Source organism: Physcomitrium patens, chromosome 11, assembly GCF_059467195.1.
Source record: "Physcomitrium patens ecotype Gransden chromosome 11, ASM5946719v1, whole genome shotgun sequence".
NCBI lineage: Eukaryota > Viridiplantae > Streptophyta > Bryopsida > Funariales > Funariaceae > Physcomitrium > Physcomitrium patens.
The window spans coordinates 440,796-452,306 of record NC_143420.1 but is presented as its reverse complement, the minus strand read 5'-3'; the positions used below and the strand labels follow the sequence as shown (position 1 = coordinate 452,306).

The window sequence follows — 11,511 nt, the reverse complement described above, 5'->3', positions numbered from 1 at the left end:
CAATTTGGTAAACATCAATGCCCTAATAGAACTAGATCATGATCGTAGGCACCTCCACCACTTCTCACAAATAAAATATGCAAATTCTTTCCCATTGACAAATACTTGCATGAAGTGGTAATGGGTGCGTCGACCCAAAATGCGACTGGCAGCCCGATCGTTCCAACATACCGTGGGCTTTCAATATCGGTCTTAGGATGTCTTCTTTTCCCCGGTCACAGGGGTGACAGCTACGTAAAGGTCCTTTGACCGGAGGGACAACGTCGGGACAGAAGGCGAGGGGGAAGGGAGGGGGGGTGTGTAGTGTTGTGCAGGGAATCGGCTGGCCATGGCGCGGTTCCCTCCTCCTCCTCGTGAGTTGCTTCCTCTCGGCGCAGCTCAATCTTCCAGCCCCATTCTCCTCAAAATTTAGTGAAAGCCGATCGATTTTGACTGAATCAACATTTCATGAAATGAGTTTTCGAGAGGGTTGTTCGCTGCTGCCCTGAGTTGTTTTGGACTGCTCGTGTTTGATGATTCATTGAGTCATTCTGCTCGTTCTGTCAAGGGGAGAGGGTGTGGCGATTTGAGTTCCCCGGAGTTTAGAGTTGGTTCATAATCCAGGAAAGTCATTCGAGCTCAGCTACTGAGTGATTTTTGGCGGACTCTGGTGGTAGCCGTCCGAAATCGTTTGGAACTTTTGTATGATTAGATTCTCGGTGACGGTTGAAAATTGTGCTGTGCTTGGAGGTTTTGCAGGAGGATTGAAATAGTTCGCGACGACATTGGGGTTAGTTTACCTGTTTTCGATTGATCAATCGGTGGCCTTTGTGCATCAGTTCTTGAAAGGGTGTGCTAGCTAAGATTGTACTGATAAGCGAGCGATATCGTTTGCCGGCCCAGTCCTTACCTGCCCATGAATTCTCGGCCTCAGGCAACCGCGTCCACTCCCGCTCCACTTCTCGGACGCGGGCGTAATCGCAAGCAGACTGAGCTGCAGCATCTGAACAATGAAATTCAGCTTCTCCAGGTGAGCTTGTCATGAAGTCTCTTAACTTTTACCTGTTGCTAAACATCATCAAATGTAGTGTCATGTCTTTCGAGTTATTTTTATGTAACTGATTCGAAATGAAGAACTGGCTCAATATGCGAATGTGACATGCAAAAATATTCGTCGTTATATTACGTAATGAGATAACATCTTCCTTTACAGGAGGAGTTGGAGGTTTTGAACAACACACCTCTCGCGTCGAAGGCCTGCAAAGAGTGAGTGTACACATTTTCCTTCCTATTTGATATGCAACTACATCCTCCTGTGAATGCGTATGGTCATGTCCATTTTACCTTGTTTATCGCTTTTTGTTTGGGATAAATCTTCAAGTTAGAAAGTGGAACTGAAACAGAGAGTTGTTTTGCATCAGTTACTCTGTCACACTGCGTTTGTTGTTTACTAGGGTATAGTAGAATAGGTACCTGAAATCGTCAGAATACCATGGCTAGGTTTATCCTTAAAGATCATACGTAGAATTATTCCATAATCATGCAACTGGAACTGACGTTGGGACCCATGATATAATATCCGTTGGTGTGTTATGTGATTACGGCAGTCTGATTACCTTCGTTGAAAATCTTCCTGATCCGTTTCTCTCGAGGTGAACAAAGCTCCTTGCTACTGTATGAATCATTTTTGTGCATTTTGAGTTCTCTGAAAAATGTATGCTTACATGAGCTCACTTGCAAGTAGTGATACGTGTGGCGCACAAATACCTTAGACTTTAAAAGTCTGAGGGGAATGATGGGAATTATTTTTGCAGCTCCGACGGAGTGGGACATCAGCCGTGGCCATATGATCGGCCTTCGAAATCCCGTCGCCATTGGTGGAAGTTCTAGACAGTAAATAAAGTAACGCCTGCTTTCTCCCTATCTGTAATACAATGAGCCTTTCAAATGAAGTATTCATCTGAAGAAGTCTAGTTTGTAATTTTGGTGGCATTCACAGAGAATCAAGTCCTTTCTGGGATGCAAGGATGAGATCATCCTGCTTGAACAGCTGCTCAGTGCAAGCCTGTAAAGTTGTGCCACAGTCAGTGGTTTTCAATGACGCATTGTGCAATATAGAATTGTAGAGCTACTACCATCTCTATGTAATTTCTGCCTCACGAGCGCAGGTGTGTTGAATGCGTAATGTGTGTTTAGAACAACCTCTAATCGTCCCGTTAGTTCTGGATGGCTTATAGGTTTTTGTAGAAATGGGAGTTGATAGTTCGCAGTTGACATAGGTTTAGCACCGTAGCACAACCATTACTATTTGAAGGGAGAGTCCACACATGTTCAGGGTTTCAAGAAACGAAGCTTTAAAAATTATCCAAACGATCAAGTGGACAACGTTCAACTCCCGGATGAACACACAAACATTTCCTCTATGGAACACATGCACAAGTATTCAGAGAACCAGATACTACGATTTTCGAACAAAAGAGGATACTTCTTCACATTACTCCTATTGTGGGCTTCAACTTCAAAAGGAAAGAATAATCTGTTGTCTAATGAACCACTTGAACCATCTTGAGCAACTAGATAACGGGTTGTAGTTAATTCTGCGTACTTCATGTATTGACTCGAGAATATGAGTTTTCCGTGAGGCGGTAGTAGAGGTCCATGCATTGCGAAATGATGTACTCAATGAAGAGCTGCACACAAACCAACCGAAATAAATAAATAAAAACTGTCAAAGACATCTTATGACAAGAAACTTTGAGGTAGTTAGAGACATGAAACAAACGTAGGACTCGGGAAAAAAGGATGCAAGCTTCGCCGATTCTTTATGTCATAGGAGCACGGAAATTAGAGAATAGGGCAACGTGCAAAGGACAGCTTGCGACAGGCAATTGTGGTCAGCTCTCAGAAATCACTGATTGCCAGAGGTAAGCTACGATTGCACTGCACAACTTCTTCCACCACCACTAAGCTGCATAAGGGGCGCTTGGCATACTAGGAAATACCTGGATCTTTGATGGAAGGGTGCGCCAAGTGTCCAGATTCGGAATTGCCTGCACAGCCGGCCAACGTACATCAACTTTGAGGTACATTGGTAATAAGATGCTTTAAAATTATCAATGTACATGGTGATACACATTGGTAACTAACATACTTTTAGTTTATGAATAGGTTATCCCTTTTATCGTACAAAAGTCACTTTAATCAGATTTAGATGTACGGTAACAGCAAACCTGATCAAAATAAGCAATTTTATGCAATGCAAACAGACGACAATCTTCTAGGAACTTACCTCAAATCCACTCACACCGAGAACAGTTACACGGTAACCAATGCCTACAGCCATGTACACGACAAAGGCAAGTAACAACCTGCACACGCACTAGATGAGATAATCTCTTCTCCCAGACTACAAACTAGAAATGATAATACCGTCTCCATCCCTCTGTAAACGTTCGATTTTTGGCCTTGAAGATCTATGGATTGATAATAGTCGCCTAAAATGTTAGAAATAGTTTTACAAATACTTGTCCGTCCATTTGTGTAGGGCTAAGATTCGTGGCAATTCACAGGTTTGAAGGACCTTCAGCTATCCATGACTTTCAAAAGCACCAAGCCCAAAGAAAATCAAGACACCCAGATATGGCCAACATACTGATGAAAGAAAATATGCAGCCTTCTTTTTAAAATACTGCACAAACTTATTCGCACAATCTCGCAACTTGCTGAAGCACCACGAAAATCTAGGTTCAAGTGCAACCAACAGCTATTTGGTAATATCAGAATGCTCAGATATTTGAAATGGAGATGAAGCACTTACATGAAAAACAAGGAACCAAACCAGCCCCATCCACCTTTACTCACATTCGTCACCACGGGGCAACCTGCTGGATGTTTTAATATGGTCTCCTGTTCACCAACATAGGATATCTAATCGTTAATGGTATGGTTCAGAGTAGCCTGATCAAGCCACATTTGCATCACTGACTTTGAATGCTACAGATGCGCAACCGATGACACCGCTACAATCAAAGAAATTTGGAAGTGAATTTATGTAACAATCAAGCAACAAAATAAAACGTCAAAATATTTAAAGATCCTAATACGCATAGTAATCCAAAATCATATCACAGAATCAACCGGAAAAAGCCTAATGCAAACATACAATTAACCAAATTAGCAAACATTGCCACCATAATCTAGTTTGTCAAACTGAACATAGGTCTTCCTTAAAATTTATACAAGTATGGACGTCCCGACACGCCACAACAACGAAATTTGACATTAAGGGCTATGACCACAAAGAACATGACTAGGTGGATGACATGGGAGTCCACTTTAACCAATGATAAGCCTGAAGTTTTATTACAATGTGAGCAGTCCGGTCAGAGACTTACATAATCACAAACCCCTGATGTAATATTCGTTACTTTAGTGGGTACCTGCACAAGCATTCGCATGCAAAATTTAGATGATATGGCATGCTCAAGTCTTCCAGCTCCCGTGTTCAGAACTTCTCTTGCGCATAGCAGATACTCGCAATTGGTTCACATACGTTCACCGTTCAGTTCTGAAGAAAATACGTTCACATACAGTTCTGAAGAAAAAACGATGCCTTGTGTGTGTGTGTGCGCGCGCGCGTGTGCACATTCATAAAAACTTGTGTGAGTTAGTTATGACTAGATTATACACGAATCATAGTTGTGATCTCCTTTGCATTCACTACTCGTGCTGTAAACATTAGAAAAATGAGCACCCACAACCAGCTCATGAACAGCCTTCCAGTCTAATCGACCCAAAAAACATTAGAGTAATTGCTATTTGACAATCACATCATACCTCAATACCAGAACGACTGCAGTACACCAACACTGAGAACGAGCAATCTGGCTTTGCATTCTTGTTGCATGTGGTCATTTTCACTCGAACACCTTGGTCCGGCTTGTTCTGATCTGAAGCGAAACATAACGAGCAAAAATGAAGCCTCTCAATATCCTACTTTAACATCGGAAGCTTTGAATAAGAACTTCAATTTAATTCAAGTTCAAATGATATTAATAACTCATGATTGATTGCCAGTTTCCGATTGTGCCAGACCAACAATAGGTTAAATTTATACCAGGGGTAGCATGGTTTATGTGCAGTTGCAAAACATAAAATAAAACATGACCATAACTTCAATTATAGAAAGAAATAGCATTCAACGGGTCAAATATAGATACACTGAAATGAGAGGTAGTGATGAAATCGTACTTATCAAGGAGTATTGAATGCTTCCAGGGTACCCAAGAGTGGAACATACGGAATAACCTGAGAAAACCATGAGTTCCAGGTGACCATGTGATAGAAGGCCCGATGCATAACAAGGAAGAAAGTCGTTAAGATGTATCAAAAAAAAGAAAAAAAAAGAAAAAAAAAGAAACAATTACAAGGAGTACACACTTCTGAGCAATCATTCAGTGAAAGTTTAAAACCCGATGGTGCCTGTAGATATTTAGACATCAGCTGCCAGCATCCACATTCATATTGGACTCTGCAACCCATATATGGGCGCTTAAACTGAACATTCAGTATGTTCAACCTACAATCGAAGTAATTTCATGCATTCAAAAATTCTAAAATCAATCACACAGCTTAGAAACATGTTGAATTTAAGAACATAATTAGACCAAAATTCCCATAACAAACCTGGAAAAGAGGAGGACATGAGCGCACTGCAGGTTTCACCACAGTGTCCTGGACCACCACAAGTCTGACCAAACCACTCAAAATCTTAATCTCCATATTACATAGATAGTATGATAGAAAAGGGCATCAGTACCGAAACAGTATAGAGAAAATAAAGGCAGAGACAAACATACAAACTTTCCGTCCATAGTACAGACTGGTACCTAAAGTCAATGCCACCACTTCTACTTAGGAAACAAAACATGAATCGAAAACAAGGTCGCATCAATAACATAAATCTGGTATAGAGGTTGAATTGGTACCTCACAATTCTCGCACAGAGGTGGATTAAAGTTGAACTTCATATGCTCACATAACTGATCATAAACAATGAACAAAACTCCGCGTAAAGAAATTACTGAGAGAGCTGACCTCTTTGAAACTGAAAACCCTATTAGAACCCAGGTAACCATTTGAAAAACAGTGCAGGTAGGCAACAAACTAAACAAGAAGCAGAGGGAAGTCGTAGTCTCAATTCGGGTGTATCCATGCGTATTGCCCATCAGCCATTAGTAATAGTTATTGCCCATAACAATCTAATCCATGTTTTCAGAATGATGGCTCCGCATGAAACGCACCTGAAACCAGTAAATCGTAGTCTTCCCCTCATTCGATTTTACACTAACCTTGTAAAACCTTTATTCAAACGAAAAATTAGCACAACCTTGAAAAGCCAGATTTGGACCTAGCAGGAACTGAGTAAAGCTTGTGACATAGAGCAACGTTTGCATGAAAAATGCATGGCATCATTGCTTTTTACGGATTGGTCTTGGGGCCAAGCAGTAGTACCCGTCTTCGCTCAAAATTCCATGAGGGTATCCTTTGATTGGAGTAGCGAGATTGAAGCTGTACTTCTTCCCATTTGTAATTGCTTCCCATTCACAAGCATCCGAATTCTCAGAATTCGAACATGTCTGCGCAATTCCAATCCTTACAAGAGCCAGGAGAGAAACAACAAACGCTGCTAGCCACCCCATCTCCAGAATCCGAATGCCACAACCAAAACAATTTAAACAATTATTCTCCCACGACAAGCTCTACCATTTCACACATGCCCACAAATCCAGCCCCTTCTTGCCCTATTTCAGCTCCGCCTCCACAATCTATAATCCCCCCGAGCCTTTCTTAAGCTCGTTGCAGAACCCAAGTTGGACCAAAAACCCTAAACTCCAGAGCTCCACCACTTCCGTAAACATCCTGCCGAACAATCATGAATACAATCACCTCTCCCGGTCTCTCCACACTTTGAACTCACTAAACCTTCGAAACCCTTCAAACCTCTTCCCTCTAGCGGCTTCTGGATTCTGCACTGAATCGACCCAACTCCGGACTCCCTGCACAATCTAAGATAGCAGCAACGACGACGACGACAGTGAGGACAACGCTTGTGATTGTAAGTTGAAGTCTTGCATGCTCACAATCACGCAGCTACTTACTGGCTCATTAAATGCAAAGTTTCAAAGATCCATGTCCAATGATCTGCCTTCCACTTGCATGAAGTAGTGACAGCTCTTGAGAGCTACAGGGTTGCGAGCCTGAATCTAGCTTCAAGAAGACACGCATACCGTATTTAGTTAAGGTTCATCGGGCCCTGCCCAGTGCGTGTGCTTCAAAACGGTCATAGATACTCTAAGCTTACGACCGTGTTTCGGACCTTGTGGATTGGCAATGATTCTCCCACTTCTCTTCATATTTTCTGTGCTGTACTGTCATGCCTCTGCTTGAAGCGGAATTTCACGTAATGAGGTGTCGTGCATGTGAAAAATTGGTTCGTGGGTTCACCTTGAGGATGTTGAGGAGCCCACGAAAACTAGTGTGAATATGTTGGTCAATGCAAAGGTTTTAAATATCAAAGGTTTTGATGAATGAAGAAAATGTGAACAGGGTATGTCGGTGAGATTCTTGCGACTCGTGATGGTGCTGAGCAGTTTAGAAATAGAACGACAGCTTATGAACTCGGAGGTTGAAGCTAAGGAAAGAGAGTGACACTGTTGATGAGCAAAGTAAGAGCGCCTTGGAACAAATCGCTGGCGTAGCGTACTTCCTAGACACTCGACTTCGACCTTCGCACGCATTGGTCCACTAGCATGAATGCTGAAGAGTGGATTTCTCTCTAGATACAGGTGAGTTGATCGGTTTTTAAAGTTTCTTACGATTCGTCTCGAGAGATTGAAATGAATAGGTTGGTGTGTCGAATCAGTATTTGGGCTTTTTTTGACGAGTGTTGAATCGTCGGCCTGCTTTTATCAAATTCGTCGACAAATCAGAGCCTTCACTATCCTCTAACCAGCAACCTCTTGCATTGAATCAGAAGGAGCTTAATGACATTTCATGTCATACTTTAGTTCACGTTAGGCCCCAACTTGGTGGAGACATATAGACTTCTATGTATCACAGACAGAGATGTAAGCCTTGAGTAGCTAATTCATGACGCTGTATACACGGTATACCATGCAAAGGATGGTTCTCGAAGTAAACTATTCACATTGTTCGCTAATGTCGCATTGGTAGCTGTCACTATTTTCCGTGTGCAGCTTAATCAGTATCACGCACAAAGAGTTCATTTACAGAATCTTTTGGTACTTGCCTTGACAGAATTCAATGCTTAACGTTTCGTCATAGCATAATGGCAATTCCTTTAGGATACATAGTGCTAGAAATGACGCCTTTCTTTAAGAATTATTTTTTGCAATTTGTTAAAGCATGGCCAACTGATTGGGATTGTTCTTGCAGAAAAGTTGCCAATCATCTCTTATGCAAATCCACGATTAATCAGTTCTGTAGTAGGAGATTTCTATTATGCAAATCCACGATTAATCAGTTCTGTAGTAGGAGATTTCTATTAGCCTTCAAAATAAGATAACTTAGGAGCTTTGTATCAGTGTATCATTGTAGGAAGACCCATCTGTTAATGAGAATATGGAGGAATTTCTGTTATGTTCCAGATTACTAAGCACAACCAAGAATTAGTTCTTAAGTTCCAGACATGTGTAGGTTTAAAAAATCCACCCAGATATTTATATTTAGGATACCACGAGACTGTTTTCTATTTCAAAATTATGCTTGCAACAACAGCTTAAAGTGGGCCTGAAGTGGTGGGAGCATTAAATGTAGCCAGCGCTCTCCATAATATTTATTGTATTCTATAGTAAATACCATAGCTATACTATTTGGAATGTAGTAGAGAAGAATTGTTTATCCTCTCCTCTTGTATACGAGACACAACCAAATCAATAGATTTTTGTGTAAAGCTCTCTCTCTCTTTAGAAACTCTCTTGTGTGTGTATATTACTTACTACTATTCTTGTAACTTTCTAAACATTCTCAACACGTTATCAGCACTACTCTCTTCTACACACTATCGCAATTTTTTTTTTTTTTACTTTGGTCTTGACTCTTCAAATCTATTGCTATTCTTGCTCCCTATGTGACTCATGATCTTACTGCACTTCTTGCTGGCCCTTCATACATTAGTTGCTTGCTAAGAATACTTGCTCCACTCTATGCCTTGCTTGCTTAGAATACTTGCTCCAGCCTTGCCTCCTTGCTGTGCCTCACGCTTGCCGCTGAACAGAACCCATTGCTTACTACCAATCTTGTCATTGATATTGCCTTGCCACTGCTGCCCTATTGCTCAACTGCCACAATCTACAACCTTGTTAAAATAATAATAATAACAATAATAATAAATTAATATTTTGATTTCAAGTTCAATTTTATCATTTTATTTGACTTTATATTTTAAGGTATATTTTACTCAACTTTTCTACTTGATCTTGTATTTTCTTTACATATTTATTTATAATGAGTGCTTCAACATCGTCAACTACTTCTATTATAGTTCCAACTATTACCAATGCATCCCAACATTTTCAAGCTCTTTTATTTCCACCATTGACTATGGATGGAAATAATTATCTATTGTAGACAAAAATGGCAAAAACAAATTTATTTGCAAAATAATTTTTGGATGCCATTATGTTTGAAGAATCTCCTACAATAAGTATTTCTATCCTTCTTGCTATCCATTGAAAAGCACTTCTTTTCCTTCGTCATCATCTTATACCTGCATTACAACGTCAATATTTGGAAATAGAAGATCCTACAAAACTTTGAAAGAATCTTAAATCCACGTTTCATCATTAAAAAACCATTTTCCTTCCACATATATGTCATAATTGAACACATTTATATGTCTTGGATTTTCTAAATTAAAATGCTTTCAATAGTGAAATGTATAGTTTTGTCTCACAATTACGATTATGTGGACAAAGCATCTCCAAAGAAATAATGATTGAGAAAACTCTCTCTACATTTCTTCTTGTATCTATTGTACTTGCACAACAATATAAGAACATGAAATTTCAGAGTCATTTTGATCTCATATCCTATCTACTTCTTGTGGAGAAGCAAAATGAGCTACTCTTGTGCAATGCAGAAGCTTGTCCTATTGGAACCATAGTTCCAAAATCTCATGCACTTAATATTTCAAAGTCTAAGAAAAAATTATATAAACATGGGAAACGAGTTCATAAGCATTAGAGTAGTCATTGTGATGACCATTTCTACCCATATAGAAAGAATAAACATTCTACTATTAATTGTAATAGAAAACAAAAATTAGAGATGTGTTTTTGCCATAAATGTGGAATGATTGGACATTTAGTACATGCGTGTTGTATTTCAAAATATTTTATTAAAATATTCCAAGAAAATAAGAAACTACAAGATGATACTTGTGAAGTTCATACTATGGATGTGTCTATGGATTCAATTGGTGTTGATGATTTACAGGCTTATATGAATGACAAAACCTCTAATGATAAATCAAATAATGCGTTCATTGATTCTGCAACATCACATACTATCTTATGAAACAGATAATTTTTTAATAAAAAATCTTCAACTTGGCAAACTAAAAATATGATGACTATTGCTGAAGCAAATACATTTTGTTTCCAAGAAGGAACAACGATGATAAAATTACTTGCAAGTTCCATCATAAAATGAAAACATGCGATGTTTGCACCCTCAGCACCTTGGAGTCTGATTAGCTATTGAGATGTGCATATCAATGGTTATCACCTCTCGACTGCCATTTTAAATAGAAAAGAGATTTTGGTTCTTGCAAAGAACCATAAAGTTGTTGAAAAGGCTTTTGCTACAAAAAATGGTTTACACCAAATTGTAATTTGGCCTCCCATTATATTTAATTTTGCATCATCTATTATAGAGAGTCTTGCTTTTCTCTGGTATGGAAGATTAGGACATCCAAGATCTACATTATTTAGAAAGATTATTCGATGTATAACTGGACACAATTTAAAGCCTGCAGTTCTACACTCTATGGAATTATGTCGTGCATGCATATAAGGTAAGATGATTATTCAGCCTTCAATTTGGAAAATCCCACAAGAATTACGACCAATGCTTGAAAGATTGTATGGTAATATTTGTGGTACTATTAATCTAATATCATGACTATTTTGTTATTTTTTGGTCTTTGTTGATGCATCAGATAAACAATCACATGTTTCATTATTATCAACTTAAAATATGGTATTTGTCAATCTTATATCTATGCTTATTCATTTTCAAGCACATTTTCTTGATTATCCTATAAAAACATTGTGTATGGATAATGCAAAAGAATTTGCATCAAAGCCTTTTTAAGACTATTGTACTGCAAGAGGAATTGAGTTGACATATTGTGTTCCATATGAACATGCTCAAAATGGACTTACAGAGTCATTTATAAAGTATATACAACTCATTATCCAACCACTCCTCCTTCACATAAATTTACTT

General features: G+C 39.2%; 2 protein-coding genes across 5 annotated transcripts; one reads left to right on the top strand and one right to left on the bottom strand.

Moving 5' to 3' along the window:
• The first annotated feature begins 312 nt into the window (after positions 1 to 312).
• Positions 313 to 2,127, top strand: LOC112288725 (guanine nucleotide-binding protein subunit gamma 2). Of its 3 annotated transcripts, none has more exons than XM_090254009.1 (5): positions 313 to 353; positions 739 to 1,009; positions 1,193 to 1,245; positions 1,587 to 1,631; positions 1,794 to 2,127. In XM_090254009.1, exons 2-5 carry the CDS (start codon positions 896 to 898, stop codon positions 1,867 to 1,869), a joined length of 288 nt encoding a protein of 95 aa, XP_090110135.1. In that variant the 5' UTR covers positions 313 to 353; positions 739 to 895; the 3' UTR covers positions 1,870 to 2,127. The 3 variants fall into 3 exon arrangements, with proteins under 3 accessions (XP_090110135.1, XP_024388999.1, XP_024388998.1); XM_024533231.3 differs by having other exon boundaries at positions 313 to 468; XM_024533230.3 differs by having other exon boundaries at positions 313 to 1,009.
• Positions 2,128 to 2,316: 189 nt separating this feature from the next.
• LOC112288724 (uncharacterized) lies at positions 2,317 to 7,234 on the bottom strand. Of its 2 annotated transcripts, XM_024533227.3 has the most exons (12): positions 7,140 to 7,234; positions 6,493 to 6,680; positions 6,282 to 6,339; positions 5,967 to 6,020; positions 5,665 to 5,728; positions 5,230 to 5,286; positions 4,816 to 4,928; positions 4,374 to 4,418; positions 3,797 to 3,885; positions 3,269 to 3,347; positions 2,982 to 3,029; positions 2,317 to 2,669 (listed from the first exon to the last, which is right to left on the bottom strand). In XM_024533227.3, the coding sequence occupies exons 2-12, from the start codon at positions 6,678 to 6,680 to the stop codon at positions 2,586 to 2,588; spliced, it is 879 nt and encodes a 292-aa protein (XP_024388995.1). In that variant the 5' UTR covers positions 7,140 to 7,234; the 3' UTR covers positions 2,317 to 2,585. The 2 variants fall into 2 exon arrangements, with proteins under 2 accessions (XP_024388995.1, XP_073393278.1); XM_073537177.2 differs by having other exon boundaries at positions 6,493 to 7,234.
• Between the last annotated feature and the right edge of the window lie 4,277 nt (positions 7,235 to 11,511).